The sequence below is a fragment of the Diceros bicornis genome, chromosome 40 (genome assembly GCF_020826845.1).
Source record: "Diceros bicornis minor isolate mBicDic1 chromosome 40, mDicBic1.mat.cur, whole genome shotgun sequence".
Lineage (NCBI taxonomy): Eukaryota > Metazoa > Chordata > Mammalia > Perissodactyla > Rhinocerotidae > Diceros > Diceros bicornis.
The window spans coordinates 14,614,855-14,636,586 of NC_080779.1; the positions used below are offsets into that span (position 1 = coordinate 14,614,855).

The window sequence follows — 21,732 nt, forward strand, 5'->3', positions numbered from 1 at the left end:
GCACCCGTGTGTTCATTGCAGCGTTATTCACAATAGCCAAGACTTGGAATCAACCTAAGTGCCCATCAAGGGACAAATGTATAAAGAAGATGTGGTACATATACACAATGGAATACTACTCAGCCATAAGAAATGATGAAATCCAGCCATTTATGACAACATGGATGGACATTGAGGGTATTATGCAAAGTGAAATAAGTCAGAGGGAGGTCAAATACCATATTATCTCACTCATTAAGTAGTAGATAATAACAACAAACAAACACATAGAGACAGAGATTGGATTGGTGGTTACCAGAGGGGAAGGGGGGAGGGAGGAGGGTAAAAGGGATAATTCGGCACATGTGTGTGGTGATGGATTGTAATTAGTATTTGGGTGGTGAACATGATGTAATCTATGCAGAAATAGAAGTATAATGATGTACACCTGAAATGTATACAATGTTATAAACAAGTGTTACTGCAATAAACAAAAAATTAAAAAAAAAAGAAGTATGTATTGAGCACCTGTGCTTGACAACATTGTGTGTGCTAGGCATACCGCACTAAACATCATGTACTAGTCTCCGCCCAGTGGAGCTTTCATCCATAGTCATAGGCAGTGGATATCAACAGAGTGTAGCCATGGCTATTCTGTTATTTAATATTATTATTATTACTGTTATAAGCTTTCAAGAGCAGTTGAGAATTAGAACTCAGAATTGCAAATATAGCTAGAGTTAGATGGACTAGTAAGCAGATGCCTCAATTTAGGTCTTAACCAGAGAAACAAGCAAACCAACAAAAATAGCTGAATGTACCAAGCGCAATGTCAAAACTGCTGTGGAATCTCAATGCAAAGTTAGAGCTTTAGGTCTACAATGAGTTGATCTGACGCTAAGAGAAAAAATCTCAGGATGAGGTACTACCGGGCGCCGGTAGAAAGAAAAGTTGGGTTAATTAGGATTAGGCTGTGATTATTCATAGTTGACATTGAGGGGGTGGGGAAAGTGCCACGTTGTAGCCAAGGTGCTTGTATTTCTCTAAATGTTGCCCCAAATGGCATAAATGTTTATTATGTATGTAAATATTTTTAACAGTTAATAAACTGACTTTTTAAAAAATAAAATGAAAACAAAACAAAATTAAAAAAAAGAAAGAATAGTGTCCACCTTCATCTCTCTCTACTCTCCCAGGCTCGTTTCCCAGAAGGAGCTATTTTCAGTTCTTTTAGCTGTTCTTTTCGGTATTTCCATATTTATAAATTACATATAACTTTTAATTAAAATTATGTTTCTTCTGAATTTGTAAGACATGCCTTCACTGTCTTCTAGCAGCCAGTGTGGCTAGGGAAATGAGGCCTGTATTTTTGGTATATTACCTGTTCCCCCTACCCTTTTAGAAATTTTAAAAATTTATTTTATATTCCTCTTTCTCTCTCCCCCCTACCCTTTTCTTTATTGTAGTGGCTAGAAACTCCAGTGCAACATTAAATAAAAGTGACATGAGTGGACATCCTTGCCTTGTTCCCATTAAGTATGATGTGAATTACAGGTTTTTTAAAATCATAAGTGTTGAATTTTGTCAGATGCTTTTAATGCATCTGTTGAAAATCATGGTTTTTTGTCCTTTATTCTATTAATGTGGTGTATTACATTAATTGATTTCTGATGTTGAACCAACCATGCATTCACTACCATCTAAGCCTGGATTTTTTTCTTTGGGAAGATTTTTACAAAGAACTAACTTCTGGCTTTATCGATGTTTTTCTATAGATTAAGTTGGAAAGAACTGACATCTTAATCTATACATTACATTGGGAAGAACTGCCATCGTGAAATGTCTTTGTTTAGATCTTTGTTGATTTTTTTCAGCAGACTTTTGTAGTTTTCTGCATATATATTTTGTACGTGTTTTATTAGATTCTGTAAGTATTTAATTTTTGGGAGTGCTGAGTAATTGGTATGTGTTTTAAATTTCAAATCTCAGTTGTTTATTGATGATATATAAGAAAGCAAGTGATTTTGTATATTAACCTTGTATCCTGAAACCTTGCTGTAGTTGCTTATTAGTTCCAGGTGTGTTTTTGTTGACCTTTGGGATTTCCTACGTAGACAGTTATGTCATCTGCAAACAATGACAGTTTTATTTCTTTCTTCCCAATCTGTACACTTTTTATTTCCTTTTCCTGTTTTATTGCATTGTCTAGGACTTCCAGTGTGATTTGAATAGGAGTGGTGAGAGCAGACATCCTTGCCTTGTTGCTTATCTTAGTGGGAAAGCGTTTAGTTTCTCACCATTAAGTGCAATGTTAGCTGTAGATTTTTTGTAGATATTCTTTCTCAAGTTGAGGTTCCCCTCTATTCCTAGTCTGTGGAAAGTCATTACTTTTTCTATATATTTTTTCTACCACTTTTTCTCTCTTCTCTCCTTCTGGGTATACTTGATGATAGCTCACACTCTGAGGCTCCGTTCAGGTTTCTTAAATCTTTTTTTCTCTATTTAGATTGGATAATTTCTACTGATGTAACTTCAAGTTCACTGATTTTTTCTTTTGCCATCAGAAATCTGCTGGTGAGCCTCTCCAGTGAATTTTTTATTTTAGTTTCTATAACTTTCAACTCCAGAATTGCCATTGTGTTTTATTTTCTCTGTTTGTTGCATCTGTTTAATCACACTTTCCTTTAATTCTTTAAACTTGATTTTATTTACTTCTTTTATAGTAGCTGTTTTGAAGTCTTCATCTGTGAAATCCAACATCTGGGAGCACTCAGAGACCATTTCTATTGACTGCTTTTTATTTTTTTTCCTCCTGAATATGGGTCACACTTGCTTTTTTCTTTGTGTGTCTTGTAAATTTCTGTTGACTACTATATATTTTACATAACATATTGATGCAACTCTAGGTTCTTACTTTTTACCCCTGAAGGTGGTTTTGGTTGTTTTGTTTGCTCATTTGTTTAGTGACTTAATAGTTGGACTAAATCTCCCAAGTCTTTCTCTCCCACATTATATGACTACTGAGGTCTGTGCACTTCTGTTTTGATTTGTTTTTATATTCAAGCCTGGTTTCCTAGAGGGTTTGCACCTGTGTTTGCACAGTATAGTGTTCAGCCCAAGATTGGTCAGAGGTTGTAGTCAAACACTTTGAGCCAGTGAGGCTCCATTTTCTGCTGATGGGCACATGTGGACTGTGGAGCACAGTCATACTTCAGGCTGTTTTCAAGTCTGCCCCAGCTTTACTTTCCTCTGACCTCTTTTTCAGTTCCTCTGTGTGTGTGCATGAGTTCTGTCAGCCAGGCATGTGTGGGTGGCTTGGGCCCACTCTGGTCTCTGCTGTGCATGCCCATAGCCTTCAGTCAACCTGGGATATGCGAAGAGCTTTTTAAGCCCCCTATAGCTGTCTCACTCCCTGGTACTCCCTGTTAGGTCTCTGGCTGGTCTGCCAGTCCATTGCTTGTCCTAAATAGAACAGCAGCCTCGGGCGGGCAGAGGTGCTGGCGCCCACCCTGTTCATTTGCTTCTGAGATTGCCACTTTGACCAACAACACCCCAAATCAAATGAGTCCCCTCTGTGGCAGCAGCGGCTCGGCCGGTCTCAAGACCTGGCCCCACCTTTTGAACTTCTGAAGTGATTGAGCTGGGAGGGATGAGGGCAGCTCCTGGCAAGAGAGTGACAAACTTATGCTCTTTTTACCCGAAGTGCAGTAGTTTTTAAGAATAAACACTTCTCAGTTTGTTGCATGTCTTTGGTTGATTTCTAGAGCACTGAAATGGTTGTTTTTGACTCCTTTGCCCAGCTTTATAGTTGCTTTTTGAGAAGATTTGTGGGCCTCCTGAATTTGTTATGCCAGGAGTTAGAAGTCCCCTGGGCATTTTTTTTTTGGTGAGGAAGATCAGCCCTGAGCTAACATCCGTGCCAATCCTCCTCTTTTTGCTGAGGAAGACCGGCCCTGGGCTAACATCTGTGCCCATCTTCCTGCACTTTATATGGGACGCCGCCACAGCATGGCCTGACAAGTGGTGCATCAGTGTGTGCCCACCATCCGAACTTGGGCCGCCAGCAGTAGAGCGTGCACTTAACCACTACGCCACGGGGCCGGCCCCACCTGGGCGTTTTTTTGTGTTCCCTCAGGTGATTCTGATATGCGGCCAGAGTTGAGAACTATTACACCTAAGATTCTTCAAGCTCTAAATACGTTCACGCAAAACCATAGCATAGTAAAGCTTTGTCATATTGAATTTCTAAAAAAATAGTCTTTAATATCTGAGGTATTATATAAGGACCTAATTTTAAAACAGGACCTGCAGAGGGGCTAGAATGTAGACCTAGATTCTGCCAAGTTGGCCAGCGGCCTTTCTTGTTTGTATATTAAAGTTGGCAGATTTAACCCGTGGACTTGGTGTGGTATTATTTTATGTTCAGCTTAGTTGGCTAGCATCCATTTCCTAAAACACTTTCCTAATCTAATTTTTCCAGGTTGGAAAGCTTCTTAAGCAGTACATGTGCTGTGGTCAGAGGTTGTCTGGAATCTATGCTTGATGTATTCTTAACTCTGAAAAATATTATTCATGGCTGACTTATTAGAGGAGACTAAATTGAGAACATTGGGTTATTACAGAACATTAGCTAACTGAATTTTCTGTGCTGCTTTAGAAAGACTACCAGTCAGGCGATATGAGTAACTGTCCAGTTCTAGACTCCATTGTTTAATGAAGTACATGAATAAAGGTACACTGGACCTTTAAACCAGTAGTGGACAAGAGTAGCATAAAAAAAGAGACTAATAGATCAGTCTTACATAATAGAATGTAAATGCTTGGAAATATTAAGTAAAGTGCTATTTAATGAAATCTAGCAGATAGAGCAATGTTAACATTTTTGATATATTTTCTTTCATTTTTCTGGACTAGTGGTTCTCAAAGTATGGTCTAAGGAGCCATGAAGATTCTTGAGACCCTTTCAGGAGGTTCATGATGTCAGGACTATTTTTATAATAATACTCATATGTTATTTGGTTATTTGCCTTTTTCACTCTCGTAAGATACAGCAGAAGCAGATATGAGAGTTCACCTGTATTTTATTAAGCCAGACATTAAAGAGATTTGAGCAAATGTCACTCTACTAAATTTTTTGTTTTAGAAATTAGTTATTTTTGATAAAATATTTATGTTAACATGTAATCGGTTTATTGTTTTTAAATGAATTTTAAATATTTTATGTTTGGTTTTAATTTTTAATATGGTAAATATTGATAGATACAAGTCACATAAACAAAAGGTCTTTGGGGTCCTCTGAGTTTGAAGAGTGTAAAGGGGTTCTGAGAAAAAGTTAGAGCACTGCTGTACGAAATATAAATAAAATGTAATTGACATCACATTTTGCATGTTATATAACCTGTGTTTTTGCTTAATATATCACAGATGTTTCCCATGTCATGATTTTTAGTGGGTACATATTCCATTATGTTTTACTATTATTAGCTTAACCTTATAAATAGTGCTATGACAAATTTTGCACATATTATTGATCAATTTCTTATGATAATTTTTTTTTTTAATTTAAGAGGATTTGCCTCAGTTCATTGGTATTGCTACAAATTACCTGGCATTTTACAAGGCATTGGCATTTAGGAGAAACCTAAAATATGATTCTTGCTATAAGGAAGAAAGTTAACAACAGACCTGAGATTGCTTATCGTTAGGAGGGCCTACTTGCAAGGTTGGCCCTTGGCTGACATCTGTGAACTTGGCTGGTAAACACTGATATAAAACTTTCCCTACATGATAAGAGTGGCTTGTTGTGCCTAAACTGTTTGTACAAGCTATTCGGTTTATGCTGAACACCTTTGTTTCTTATTAGAGTCTGGAAATTTGGTATGTGCTAGGCAGAGGCTGCCTACCTGACCAACCTCAAGTAACAGCCTTGGGCACTGAGTCTCTAATGAACTTCCTTGGTAGACAGCACTTTGCATGTGTTGTCAAAACTCATTGCTGGACGAATTGTGTGTATCCTGTACCACACCACTGGGAGAAGACTTGGAAGCTTATGCCTGGTTTCCTCCAGACTTCAACCCACGTGCCTTTTCCCTTTGCTGATACAACTGTATGCTGAGTCCTGTGATTCCTCTAGCGAACCACTGAACCTGGGTGTAGTGTTGGGAATTCCTGACATCCCTGCATCACAGAACTCACAGTTAATTTAGTAGGGAAAAAGAGTTATGTATGTAATTACAATACAGTGTAGTAGATACAAAATAGGAGTGTAGTTAAGATAAAGAGGAGCTAAACAGAGGACAGAGGTGAGAGAGAGCTTCGTAGGGGAGACAACCAAAGAGAATTTTGAAGGACGAATGAAATTTCATCCATTGAAGAAAGAGAAGGGTGGGTCTGGTAAGTAGCTAGCATGAGTTGGGAGGGATAAAACTCAGTGTTTGGAGAGCTCCAAACAGTTTGGTAATGTTGAAGCAGAAAATGATCCTGGGTAACATGAAGAGGTAACATTGGAGAGTTAAGCGTTTTAACTTAAGGATCATTTAAGGGTTTCCAGTTTAGAAAATAAGCTAGGTGATAGTCCAGAGAATAGGTGGAGGGGAGTTCAAGAAGGCATGGAAAACGCTTATGTTCTAATCCAGGTGAGGGATGAAGTGAGGGCTTACAGTGGCATCTGTGTGAAGATGAGGATGGATGAGGACCAAGGTAAGCAAATGTGATGAAATTTCAGAGTGTATGAAAACCTTCACCATTCAGAAAGGTGGGTGGATGGGGCATAAGGAATTTTTGAGAATTTCTTATATATATATATAAATGAGAACTTCAGGGTGTGTGTTTTTTGTAGCAACTGCGAACTCTGGTATCTATATGAGTAGGACAATCCTCTCTGTCCCCTTAATCTCACTAGATGGAGGAGATGTAGAGTTGGCTTAACAGTGTAGATGACCTCTTAGGAGCTATTAGAGCAGACTAAATTGTGAGATGCTTGTTGAACTCATTGATCCTTCTACCCTTATGCAGCATGGTTCTAAAGATTAGAAACCCCAGACATCGAGGTTTGCTTTAGATAGTGTGAGAAGGGATGAATTGTGGATGGAAGGAAGTGGCAGTTTCCCTAAACTCGGTCTAAAAGCCCTCATTATACCAGGAAAAATAGACATCAATGTTTACCAACTGGGTCCAGATTTTTTTATTTTTATTGTAAGTGATTTTACAAATAGTACAGAAATAAGAATAAAAGGATAGTGAAAAAAACTTACTTGTAAATTTTAATAAGAATTTAAACATAGCAAAGCCAAAGTTTTATTCCACATACTTCTGGTTTGGTAGGTATATAGACTAAAATGGACAATGTCCTTTGAATACAACTAACTGCTTATCAACTGTCCTTCATGAACCTTGGACACCTCCTGCTTATAAATTCTAATTCCAGATTTCAAGTACATCTGTAATAGGTTCTCATTATTACTCATCATTACTTCTAGTTCTGCACTTGTATCATCAAAATACAAAACTTTTAAAAACTTTTGCAGCTCATAATTTTGTTGAAGAGAGAATGGCCATCTTCTTTGCTCTTTAATTGCAAAACATTTTCATATTAAATTTATAAATACTGATTAGAATGATCAATCCAGTGACATTTTTTCATTTCTATGTCATCTCTCTCTGATCACTTTTCCGTGCATACCAGCCTTTATCATTTGTCTACTTAGAAACTTATCCAGTAAATCCTGTCGCACAAATACGTAATAGACAAAAGAATACTGTTAACCGTCCTTTTAGCAAAACAGGATATTCTGGGTTCTGTGGCAAACATTGTGATGAAGTACTTCTAGTTGAATGACTGGATGAAAATGCTGTACTTCCTTTTTGTCCTTAGAAATTATTGTTTTTTTTTTTTGCTTTTTAAAAAACTTTGTTTAAAATAATTATAGAATTACAGGAAACTGCAGACAGTACAGAGCGATGCAGTGTAACCTTCACCCATTTTCCCCTAATGGTAACTTCTTGTGATAAGATACATATGTATAATGTACAATGTCAAAATCAGGAAATTGAGGGGCTGGCCCCATGGTGTAGTGGTTAAGTACAGCATGCTCCGCTTTGGTGGCTCAGGTTCTCGGGTTCGGATCCTGGGCACGGACCTACACCACTCGTCAGCCATGCTGAGGTGGTGACCCACATACAAAATAGAGGAAGATTGGCATAGTTGTTAGCTCAGGACTAATCTTCCTCAAACGAAGAAAAAAAAAGGAAGATTGGCAACAGATGTTAGCTCAGGACAAATCTTCCTTAGCAAAAAAAAAAAAAAAAATCAGGAAAATGGCACTGGCACTACGGGTGTTTGTAAATTCTATGTGACTTCTCCTATGCCATATTATCACATGTGCAGATTCTTGTAACCATCACCACTAACAAGATATAGAACAATTTTATCACCACAAAGGCCTCCTTTGTGCTGCTCCTTTATAGTTACACCTGCTACTCCATCCCCCACCATCCGTGACTCCTGGAAGCCACTAATCTGTTACCCATCACTATAACTTTTGGAAATGTTATATAAATGGAATCATACAGTATGTGACCTGTTGAAATTGGCATTTTTCACTCAGCATAATTGAGGTCCATCTGAGTTGTTGGGTGTTTCAGTAGTTCACTCCTTTTTATTGCTGAGTCAGATCCCATGGTAGGGTTGTTAGCCTTGGAGACAGCATATAATTAGATCATGTGTTTTAATTCACTCAGCCAATCTCTCTTTTAATTGGTATTTTTAGACTGTTTACAATTAATGTGATTATAGCTTATCACTGTCTCCTGCTGTTGACATTTTATCAGTTTGAGTGAAATGTAGAAACCTTATCCCCTTTAAAGTCCCTTACCTTCCCCAGTTTATAATTGTTTTAAATATTTCCTCTACATTGAGAACCACATCGGACAATGTTATGCTTTTTGCTTCAACCATCAAACACGATTTGGAAAACTCAAAAAGAGAAAGAACGTTTCATGTTTACCCATTTTTTTAGTTCATTCTTCATTCCTGATGTTCCAGGATTCCTTCTTTTATCATTTCCTTTCTATACCTGTTGCCAGTCTTCCTCTTTTTGCTTGAGAAGGATTGTTGCTGAGGTAACATCTGTGGCAATCTTCCTCTATTTTGTATGTAGGACGCTGCCACGGCATGGCTTGATGAGCGGTGTGTAGGTCTGCGCCTGGGATCCGAACCCATGAACCCCCGCTGCCTAAGCGGAGCGCATGACCTTAACCACTACACTGCCGGGCGGGCCCCTCCTTTCTATTTCAAGAACTCCTTTAGTCATTCTTTTATTGTAGGTTTGCTGATGACAAATTCCATTCATTTTCCTTTGTCTGAAAATAGCTTATTTTCCCCTTCATTCCTTAAGGCTAATTTTGCCAGATATGGAATTTGGGGTTGATAGTTCTTTTTTTTCAGTACTTGGAAAATGTCCTCCCGCTTCTTTATGGCTGCCGTTGTTTCTGGTGAGAAATCTACACTGATTCAGTGGGTAATGTGTCACTTCTCTCTGGCTGCTTTCAAGGTTTTCTCTTTGTCTCTAGTTTTCTAAAGTTCATTTATAGTGTTTCTTGGCATGGCTTTCTTTAGGTTTGTCCTGCTGAGGTTTTCTCAGCTTCTTGAATCTTGATGTAGGTTTATATCTTTTGCCAAATTTGGGAAATTCTAGCCATTATTTCTTCTAATACTTTATCCATCCCACTCTCTTTCACTTTTCATTCTGGGACTCTGATGACAGAAATGTTAGATCTTAGATCTTTTGTTATAGTTCCAAAGGTCTCTGAGGCTCTGTTGAATTTTTTGTCCAGTCTGTTTTCTCTCTGTTGTTCAGATTGGGTAATTTTGTTGTCTTTCTCAAAATTCACTGATGCTTTCTTCTGTCCTCTCCATTCTGCTATGGAGCCCATCCATTAAGTTTTTTGTTTCAATTATTGTGTTTTGTGTTCTAAAATTTTCATTTGTTTCTATAATTTATATCTTCCATTTCTTTGTTTAGGGTTTCTTTTTTTCTTTTCATGTGTTTAGTTTGCCCATTGAATCAATTTTATTATGACTACTTTAAAATTCTTAGATAATTCCAACATCTGTGTCATCTTGTTCTTGGTGCATGTTGATTGTCTTTTCTCATTATCTTAGTATGATGAGTGATTTTCAGTTGTATCTAGAGCATTTTGGGTATTATGTTATGAGTCTCTGGGTATTACTTAGGTTGTCTGTCTTAGCTGGCATTTTCTGACACCATTCTGGGAGGGCAAGGGGGAGTGCCACCTCATGACTTCCAGGTGGGGATAGAAGTCCAGGCTCCTCCTTTGGCCTCTGTTGATACCCAGCAGGGAGGGGCTCCTCATTACTGCTGTGCAGAAGTAGCAGATGGATTCCCCCTTAGGCCTCTACTGACACCACTCTGGCTGGTAGGGAGGGAGGTATCCTGTTACTGCTTTCCATGTAGCCTCCACTGACAACCCATTGTGGGTGCTCATTACTGCTGGAGGGTAGTGAAAGTCCTGGCTCCTCATTCAGTCTTTTCTGACACCACCCAGGTGTGTGTATATGTGTTTGAGTGTGTGTGGCCTTGTTACAGTTGGGCAGGGGTGGAAGTCTAGACTCCTTGCTTGGCTTTTACCAGTGGGGTCAGGGTGGGACCATGGTTTTTTTCATGGTGTTTGGCTGGAATAGAGCAATTATTGTTTAAAAGTTTTCTGCATTGCTGGGTTGCCCCATCTTTAGTCTTTTGGCTAGAGAGAGCAGGCTTTTCTTGGGGCGTTTTGAGTGCTCCTGTTGGTGTTTCTAGGATGCTGGCTTCTCCAGTACCCAGTCTGGGATATATGAAGCAAAAAAGAAAATAAAGAGAACTCGTTGTGTCTTTCCTTGGGTCCCAAAGTCTCTTCTGTCTACCTTCTTCTCTCCACCTTTCAGGGTCTTCTATATATTTGTTTAAAATGTAATGTCTGGGGGTTTTATTGTATTTATTAGGAAGAATAGGGAGAAGTGTGTCTACTCCATTTTGGTCTGTAACTGGAAGTCCTGATTTTGAACTCGAGAAAATTCATTTAGAATTTTGTCATCTGAAGACTCATAGTCTGATATTTCACTTTTATTTATTTATTTATTTTTATTTTTATTTTTTTATGTGTGTGAGGAGATCAGCCCCGTGCTAACATCTGCCAATCCTCCTCTTTTTTTGCTGAGGAAGACTGGCCCTGGGCTAACATCCATGCCCATCTTCCTCCACTTTATATGGGACTCCGCCACAGCATGGCTTGCCAAGCAGTGCGTCAGTGCGTGCCCAGGATCTGAACCGGCGAACCACAGGCCACCGCAGCAGAGCGCGCGCACTTAACCACTTGGGCCACCGGGCCGGCCCCTGATAGTTCACTTTTATGATCAATTTCACCAACATTATTAGGGTTTAGAGTGATTCTACCTTTCTTTCTACGTTCATTTTCTGATTCATCTAATAATTGTGAAGTGTTTTTCTCTGTCAGTTTCCTTCTCTTTGCCATTATGGGTACAAGAAAGAAAAATCCTAAATTTTCAATTGTTTTCAGTGAAGTTTACAAAAGACTAGAAAGTTAGTGTATCCAGGTGAGTGGAATATTTACATTAATTGGAGGAAAAAGTCCTCAGTGATTCGAAACAAAGACAACAGAGAAGATGGGCATGTTGCGGGGTGGATGGGGAAGTGTGAACAATAGGAAAGAAGAAAGAGGTGAGAGATGTGAAGTCTGTAGTTGAAAATAAAGTCTAGAAAGAAACAGAAAAATTTGAAAAGGATTTTGCAGAAGAATATTAGGAGAAAAAGGTGGAAAATAAGGAACAAGAGGAAAGTAAGGAGAAGGAAGAAGAAAGCATGAATTAGGTCATAAAAGGAATAACCAGATCTAGCTAGGGAGATGCAATAAGAGGACACTACCTTTGTTGGTAGAGATAGTTCATAGTGTAAGATTGGTTGTCAGTATTCTGTTACTTATTTATTTATGTATTTATTTTGCCGAGGAAGATTGGCCCTGAGCTAACATCTGTGCCATCTTCGTCTATTTTGTATGCGGGATGCTGCCACAGCAGGGCTTGATGAGTGGTGCGTATGTCCGTGCCCGGGATCCAAACCCATGAACCTCTGGCCGCCGAAGCAGAGTGTGCAAACTTAACCACTATGCCACCGGGCTGGCCCAGTATTCTGCTTTTTAAATAAAAATGATCCTAATGTAGAATGAAGTGCTCTGTCTTGAGGGGTTCTTCATAGGAAAATACATACTGGTATATCTTTTAGAATACAAAATGGTTTTTTTCTTTTGAGAATGAAGCAACACTTTTATGGAAAAATGTCTGCCAATAAGTTTAAGTACTTAAGGAAAATAGTTTATAACCATCTGATAATTTTTACTCCAAGCTCCTTATGACTTGTTGAGTTTCAAAAAATTAGGTTTAATAAAATCATTGTCAATATTTTTTAAAAGTAAAGAACTGCTATAAACATATGGCATTATCTGAAGGTATGCAATTTATTGTTTTTTCTTCTCATTTCACTATGATAATGCAATTTGGGACTTTATGATAAGATTACTAAAAAGAGATTGCCCTGTCCTCAAGGGAAATGAAGGAAAATGATTGTAGCTATTTAGATTAAGAAAATATTTCTAAGAAAGTGTGTTATAGGGATATGCAGCATTTGATTATCTTAAGTATGTGCTTTAGAAGGTCAGTGGATAGATTTTAACTTATTAAACCTCCACCTGGAAGTTTGTTTTGAATGACATTGTTAATGATTATATTACTTAGGGGGCAACTTGCACATAGTGATTGTGTTCCAGAAAACTTTTCAACCATAGCATATCTGGTATTCACTAGTTAGGATCCTGTTTTGTAAGCATAGTGAAAACATCATGTAAGGGAATACATGGAATTATATTCTTTATTTTAATTTAAATAAAGTATATGATTCTATGCATCTATGAGCCCCATTTTCCCTTTTGAGTTTAGAAAGGTGCAGGTCTTTTCATAATCCATGCTTATATGGTAGATTCTGATTGGAATACTCCAAAAACAGAGAATGATCTTGTTAATTTTACGTAACTCTTGAAAGAGACCTTGGAAATAGGTGTCCACTGGATATTTTGAAACCTTTCTCTGCTCCAGGTATAATCCTGAGGATTATGGCCCTAAACAGTTTAATGAACCCCTCCTGTCCCTGGATCCCTGAACGTGTAGGCCAGAGGAGAGGAGAAGGAGCTAGTAGAGCAGAACTACATACATTTCCAGGCTGCTAGAGTCTCAGCCTACTTTGAGGACCATATTGGCTACCTCACTACTACTCAGTGAGTGGTCCAGCATCACTGTGGAACTTGTTAGAAATTCTTAGGCCCCATGTCAGACCTACTGAATCAGAATCTCTGGAGGTGGGGTCCAGAATTCTGGTGTTTTAAGAAGCTCTTCCAGGTGGTTCTTATGTACGATAAAGTTAGAGAAACAATGAGATACCTAGTCTTGTTTGTAATTTTTAGCTATTCATTCTAATTAGAATTATCTGTTCAAATTCTTTCAACCTATTTCATTTTGACCCCTGCTCACTTTGTCTTTTGGCTTTTCTAGGATTCAGTTCTCCTAAACTACCTTCTAAATCCAGTTCTTTTATTTTTTCTTTAAGAGATTTGTAAGTGGGAAATTGCCTATAATTTCATCTAGGCCTTTTTCTTTCAATGTAAAAATGATTATAGAAGAATGATGAATGTGAAATAAAATGTTTTTCAAAGGCAATAATTTCCTGAAAAGTCAAGCTTGTTGAATTTTGGAATCTATTACTGAGGGAGTTCCTCAGTCTTATTTTATAAAAAAATTTATTTGTGTGAAATAGTTCAGTGAAGTACTAAAGCATAGAGGGATGGACCAGATGGCTTATCGCTGTTCTCTCTAATGCCAGAATTTTATTGTTTAATAAACATTAAATTAAATTTAAAAGTGGGTTTAATTTTTGGTAATTTTAATTTCAACATAAAAAGCCGATTTTTAATGTTAGCTCATAGAATTCAGTAGTATTCCTCACATCTTGTTAGTAAGAAAGAAGGTACTGCTGTTTGAAAAATGAAGTTTTCTGTTCTTGTTTTTATGTGCTGCACATTGGGTGTTAGTTATTAGTGCCTTTTTGTTTGTGTTAATTTTTCATCTGTATTATTTACACATTTTAAAATTAAATTGTTGAGTCCAAAGCTGTTATTTAAATTGTTGAACTTTTTCACATGTTGAACCATAAAAATGATCAAATATCAGCAATTTCACATGGTTCAACCTAATATGTCTTTGAAAGCCTAAAGATACCCTTTTTACTGAAAACTGACTTGATTATTTGATTTGAAGGAATTAAAGTGGGTTCTTTGGAAATTTTGTATGTTTCATAATCTTAGGTTCATAGAACATGATTTGTACTTGCATTGTCTAATCTGGATATATAGTTTTCTACAATTAAAAAAAGTTAGATTCTAGCTACAATAAAAAACAAAACAATAAACAAAACCAGGCACTTCCCAATAAGATGATAGTGTAAGAATCCCCTCACAGTTTTCTGCCATGTCCCCCACAGAAACTGAATGAAATGATTCAAAGAAGAGCAAAAATAAGACTTTTGCTGCTAATGTTAAAAATAGGAAATTGTCAAACATATATCACTAATTTGAAGGAGTTTTTTGTCTATTATGTTAAAGTTTAAACTTCTGGGAGCTGATACACCACTCTCCTCAAGAGCAGTATAATACTATGGGAAATATAAATGGAGAAAATTCTGAAAGTCACTAGTAACCCTATGTTTGGGTAGATGATGGAGGATAGACTGCAAAGGAGGGCTTTGGGAAGATCATATGTAACTCCCTTCTACTTTGAAGAGACAACAGTGTTCTGTGGTATTCTTAGCAGGACTAGCTGAGGGCTTTACCACAGATAGTCTTTTTCACTGACTTGGCTTTTTAGATGGAGTAGGGACTTGCTCTGATGTCATGGAGCGATCTCTTTTAACACCGAAGAATGGAGTTAGAAACAAAGGACGATGTGAGAGGGATAGGAAATGACCCACTTTGAGCCCTTGCAGAGCTATGGGCTTTGAACTAAGAGCAGTAATAGCATCTGGGCCTGAAAGAAAATACTTATGACTTTGTCAGGCAGTCCAGTGGGATCTTTTCAAAAACATAGCCAGTTCATCTCAAAGCAGAGGAGCATTTTGGAATTAGGGGTAAGGGTATTTCTCCATGGTACTGGTTACTGTCCCTACTTGGTGAAGCTGACCTCTGGGAAGGTGGTTTCAAAAAGTACCGAGAAAATGCATGTAGGGACAGAGACTGCCCTAGATCCATATCCCTCGCTACCACTCAAGAGCTGCTGAAAAACTGAACTTGTATCCATTCAATCCTCCTGCTTCCTTTTTTATAAAGTTTCAAAAGAAGAAATGAGGAGTTAGCAGGATAGTATAAATCACTTCTCTGTACATTTCACCTATTGTGAACATTTTGCCTCTATCATCTTTCTATCTGTAGATAGTTTCTTTTCAGAACCATTTGAGAGTAATTACAGAAATCATGTCTTTTTATCCCTAAATAATTTAATGTTTATTTCCTAAGAACAAGGAATTCTCTTACATTATCTCTACAATTATCAATACAAGTGTCAAATTTAGGAAATTTAACATTGGCACAATGTTATCTACTTTATAGTCTATATTCTGTATATTATTTTTTCCAGTAATGTTCTTTTTTGTGTGTGTGTGAGAAAGATCGGCCCTGAGCTAACATCCATGCCAAGCCTCCTCTTTTTGCTGAGGAAGACTGGCCGTGAGCTGACATCTGTGCCCATCTTCCTCTACTTTGTATGGGACGCCGCCACAGCATGGCCTGACAAGTGGTGCCTTGGTGTGCGCCCGGGACCTGAACCCGGACCGCCAGCAGCGGAGCATGCGCACTTAACTGCTACGCCACGGGGCTGGACCCTGGTAATGTTCTTTATAGCATTTATGTTTTCTGGTCCAGGATCCAACCCAGGATTGTGCTTTGCATTTAGTTGTCGTATCTCCTTTAGTCCCTTAATCTGGGGCATTGCCTAAGGCTTTGTCTTTGATGACCTTGACATTTTTTTTTACAGTACAAGCTTTTTGTTTTGTACATTGTCCATCAGTTTGGATGTATCTGATGTTTCCATGAGATTAGGTTCAGATTATGCATTTTTGGCAGGAATACCACAGAAATGAGGTGTGTCCTCTATGCATCACATCAGGAGGCACATGATGTCTATTCCATTATTGCTGATGAGAACTTTGATGACTTGATTAAGATGATATCTACCAGCTTTCTCCACGGTAAAATTAGCATTTTTCCCCTTGTAAATTAATAAGTACTTTGTGGGGAGATACTCTGAGATGATATACATAGCCTGTTCCTCAGCAAACTTTCACCTATTAGTTTTAGCATCCATTTTTGGTTCTTGCCTGAATTAGTTCTTGCTATGATAGTTGCAAAATGGTGGTTTTCCAACATTCATCATTCCTTCTACATTTATAAGTTGGTATTCCACTGTAGGAAACACTTTTCTCTCATCTGTTAATTTTTATTTATTGTTGATATGGACTCATGGATTCTTATTTTGTTCAATGGGTTATAATCCGTTACCATCAGTATTTGTTTTGGTACTTCACTTGTCCTGAATTCGGCCAGTGGGAGCCCCTCAAGTAGCTTCCTGTGCCCTTTTGACATGTCCTATCCTTTTAAAAATAATATTTTCTTACTTGACACAAGAATACTTGGGGTCATCTTTATTTCTCCAAAGAGTTCTAATTCTTTTTAGTTGCAGATGTTTAGAAACCACTGTCTTGGCACTGTGTAGGCGTTAAGAGAAGGATTCTGACGTTGCTCACTTAAAAAGGGAAGAACTCAGAGGACAGTTCATTCATGCCAATTTTGGACACTGCCTGCTCGGCATAATTGTCCTTTGTCCACAGTATCTGGACCTGGAAGTCCACACTGTTTTAATTTCAGTAGCCTTATAGTATGCTCTGATCTCGGAACAAGTTTCCCATTATTAGTTCTAGATTTTGGAGGGCCCTTTAAAAACATTCTCTCTTCTAGATGAATTTTAGAATCACATATCAAAAGTCAACGTCCAAAAAAATGTCCTTGTTATCTTGAAAGGTGTTGAATTGAATTTATTATTTAGCTTAGGGTAGAATTTATTTTTTTACAAGATTGAGTCTTCCCACTTAGGATTGAGTTGACTTCATTTATTCTTCCATTATAGGCTTCAGAAATTTATTTATTCATCACATAAATCTTGTGTCTCTTGTTATAATTGTTATAGTTTTTGTTATAGTATAGTTATTTATAGTTTTATGTTTGTGAATAGTATCTTTTTAACGTTTCTTTTATTGTGAATTTATATTTACAGAAAAGTGCCTAAACCATGAATGTATAGTAATGAATTTGATTTAACCACCCAGGTCAATAAATAGAACCTTTGCTGGCACCTTGAAGCTCCCCGTTATGCCCTTTCCTAATCGTGGCCCTCTTTCTCCTTTCCTGCTTCCTAAAGCCAAATGAAGGGAAATACAGCTGCTTACATTATTCAGTATAGGGAAGCATGTCAGTTAAGCAGGAGAGACTTTTTTTTCCTGCCACAGAATTCTTAAGAGGTATTTACTCTGTGGACCTTTATGTAACAGACAGGGAACAGTATAATTGACTGTTTTTAAGACTAGCTTTATGAAACATGCAGTTTTATTTTTCATAGGTCTGTTTCTTATTGAGTCTATCCTTGAATAAAGCAGATATGATAATATTAAATAAAAAATAGTCTTTCTAAGGTTTGTTAAGTGTAGATGTCAAAATAATAGCCTTAGCTTATCTAGCTTATCAGAAGTTGAAAACCATTGTTCTGATTTCTCTTAGTTTAATGAGGTGGTGGAAATTGCTCATTCTTCTCCCACAGCCTCAACTACCTTTCAGCACTGCTGAACAAGATAAATGAATGGTTTCTCTTCTACCATCTCTTAGATTTTGGTGTCCAGTTCTGTCCTTGGGTCTCTCCTCACTGTGTGCTTTGTATCTGAGCTGTCTCATACTATTGTTTCACTGCCTACATTTATCCTTGTAAAAATACACTTTTATTTCTCAGACCAGGTTTTCCTGACCTGTGATTCGTCTTACATTTACCTGATTGAGTTTTTAGGGATCAAGCATTTGATCGATGTCTGGCCTAGGAAAATCTTTGCAGAATATGAAGTACAGTAGGAAACTTTTATCCTATGGAAATTAATGATTATGCTATAAAGTGTTATATTAATTATATTAATAGATATATTATCATCAGTTTCAATGCCTCATCTGTCTTCTTCATACAAATATGGTCTTTATAGTTGTTTGCACCTTTTGAGAAATGATGTTAGTATTATGCTTGAAGTGTTAATTCTAAAAACTTTTGTCTTTTTCTCCCCATCTTTAAATTTTTGAAGTGCTAAGTAGAAATTGCTCACATTCTTACACATATTAAGAGCACTAAGTTAGTGATGGCTTTGTTATATAATTAGCCAGGGCTCTTGTTTATTTTCAGTCCTGTATCAATGAATACATAAATGAATGTCTGTTTCTGAAAAACAAAATGACTTTAAAATTTCTAATCTTACGGTTCTGTTTTGATTATGTTGTTTGGTGTTTTTTGTTTTAGAAATATACTAATAACTTTTGATTTTGCTTCTAGAAAAACTGATTGCTTATCAACGAGAATTTCTTGCTTTGAAAGAACGTCTTCGAATAGCTGAACATAGAATCTCACAGCGCTCTTCTGAATTAAATGCCATTGTACAGCAGTTCAGGCGTGTAGGAGCAGAAACAAATGGAAGTAAGGATGCAGTGAGTAAATTTTCAGGTACAAAGTATATTTTTGGTTTTATAAAGATTATATTTTCAAAGGGTTATGTGAAATATTTTATTTGAAAGTTGTAGAGAGTAGCTTATCAACCAGCGTTTGTTACCCTTTTGAAAAAGAAAAATCTCCACACAAAACTTTCTATTATGGTAAATTATAAAGCAGTTTTATTAACTGCTAAATTTGATTTAAAGAGAGTAATCATAAGTTCAATTTCAATTGTATAAATTTCATTGAGAATAGTGAAGAACTGACATCTTTTAAAAAACATTCAAAATGAGATTAAAATTTAACTTTGTGTTTATATGTTTATGTTCTAACTTGTGTGGACTTCAGATGGACTCTGGAGATTCTCTGAGCTATTTGAAGCAATTTAGTGCTCTTAAATCTGACTTGTAAGAAAAGAAATACACAGTTTTGTAATGGGTACTTTTGAGGATGTCTGACCTGTTCCTTCGCTGAGAACCTCTGGTCCGAGTCAGATGAATGCCAATCATCTTCTCTCTGTTTCTGTGCTATTCTTATTCTAATAATTAAATTGATATATGTGTATAATCATTTGCCTTCAGATTGTCATAATCTTTCATGATTCATATACATTTTCATTTAGCATCCCCTGTTCTAATCCTTTACCATTAATTCCTCTCATCTTGAGATTCACTACTTTATGTTATTTTTAAAGTTTCACGCTCCTTGCTTCCCTTGCTGATTATAAAATTTGTACTATGGCACATTAACATTTAAAATTATAGAATGGTATAGATCATAAAGAAATAAATCATCCATAAGTCTGCTGCCAAGTGATTTCTATTAACATTTTTTGTTTCCTTCTAGTCTTTTTTCCATGCATATTTTCCTTTAAAATTGTGATTGTCTGTTATAGCCTTAGTTTTACTCTTGGAATTATACTATTAGCATTTTACTATGTCATTGAATATTTTTTAAAAATACTATTTTTAATGACCCTATGTCAGCTAATCATATGCCATAATATATTAAATATTTTTCTACAATTAGGCAAATAGGATTTTTCTGAGTTGTTTTTTCCCCCAATTTTTAACTCTGTGAAGAACATCTTTGTATATAAATCAGTTACATTTCTGTTAGTCCTTAAGTTATTTTCATTAGATTATGACTTTCTTAAAAACAAGGATTTGTGTTTTGATAATTATTGATTTCCAAACACATGGCACAGTGGCTGGAACAAAATAGATAATCAGTAAATATTTATTGAATGCATAAAAGTTAAATTCCTGAAAGAGGAATAACTGAGTAATAGGACAGAATTGTTTTAGGGTTTTTGATGCTGTTCTGAATAGCTGAAACATTTATCACATTATCACCAAAATTTAATATTATTGTTTAATCTGCTAAGTTGATAGGTGGAAATGAGTGTCTTATAACTTCTTTATATTTCTTTATTCATGAGATAAACTTTAATGTCATGTATGACAGTCATTTGCATTTCTTTTGTGAATTTTTGGCTCTTGTCATTTTTAATGGAGTTTTCATATTGTTCTGTATGAAATTGTTATTGAGGCTGCAAGTTCTTACTACTAACTTTCTTATTTAAAAGATTAAGTTCTAGTTTAATGGAATTTTAAAACAATATTGCTTATCCTACCGAATTTTTATTTCATATTAAATGATTCATTGGTTCCTCTAATAAAAACTGAAGAACTTTTTGAAAGTTATGATCTGTACTGAACATTCTCAACTTGTGCTGTTTAAATTATTGTACTTGAATTACAAAAAAACAATCTTCCATGTGAAATTTTGGTAAAATGTAATAGCATAAAAAAGTGAAAGTTATTGGTGGTCAATGTACTTATTATTATTACATTTTCATAAATGGATAGCATGTTTAGAGTCTATTCCATAGGGCTTGAGTTCTGACACATTATAAAGGTGAGTAATTAACATTCCACCTTCTCCTGGTACTTTGGCTGACCTTTTTATTTTTAGCTTCATTCAGACTGTTATTAACATAATGGCTCTGTGAGACTCTGGTTGCAAAAGCCTTTTTCATTTTAAATGGAAATCTCATTCACCAAAGTATGAAATTAGGAAAGAAAATTCTTCAGTTCTAGTTCTCATAAATTTTTACTGCTATATTTGTAAAATCAGTAACTTCTATAAGTAATATGTTCCTGTGGATTGATTACACTTCTGTGTTTCAGATAATACCCTAAAGCTATTAAAGGAGTTAACAAGCAAAAAATCTCTTCAAGTGCCAAGTATTTATCATCATTTGCCTCATTTGTTGCAAAATGAAGGAAGCCTTCAACCTGCTGTGCAGATTGGTAATGGAAGAAAAGGAGGTATGTTTATTTTGTTTCTTACTGTGGTTGTACTGTTGGTCTTAATTGTGTCTTGGAGTATTATGTTGACCATTGGAAGCTGGCAGATCTAAGAATAAAAATTCTTTGTACATATTAACTTAGGACTCATTCTAAAGTCCACGTTGAAAGGAGCTGGACATTTTTCTCTGTAGACCAGAGTAATAGAGCTGAAAAGGATCATGAGACATCTAGTTCAGGTCCCATCTCCAGGCAAAAAAAGTGTTTAAACTTTTGTAATTTTTGTATTTTAAAAATATGGGAGGTAGAGGATGACTTTTTTTTCCCCTCGTATCTTATTTCAACATTAATAGCTCTCATAGTCATGTCAAGAAAGTTTTTCTTATGTCTGCTCCCACTTTTTCTTATGGAGATATAAGTATAGAGTCACTGATGTTTAACCTTTCATGCAATAATAAAAATATTTTGGTTTGCTTTTTTTTTCTAATATACCTAAAAGATAATTTAGCATTTTTTCTCCTCTTGTTAGAGCCACCA

The 21,732-nt window shown here is 36.4% G+C and overlaps 1 protein-coding gene across 4 annotated transcripts in view; it reads left to right on the forward strand.

Annotated features, from left to right (window-relative positions):
* Positions 1 to 21,732, forward strand: part of MGAT4A (alpha-1,3-mannosyl-glycoprotein 4-beta-N-acetylglucosaminyltransferase A) — a 108,614-nt gene that overhangs the window by 32,801 nt on the left and 54,081 nt on the right. For 2 of the 4 annotated variants that reach the window (XM_058534491.1, XM_058534493.1), the window contains 2 exons: positions 18,728 to 18,895; positions 21,076 to 21,216. In XM_058534491.1, coding sequence (XP_058390474.1) covers positions 18,728 to 18,895; positions 21,076 to 21,216 — 309 coding nt within the window. Of the gene's footprint in view, positions 1 to 18,727; positions 18,896 to 21,075; positions 21,217 to 21,732 lie in introns of those variants that run through there. The other 2 variants (XM_058534492.1, XM_058534494.1) reach the window with 2 other exon arrangements.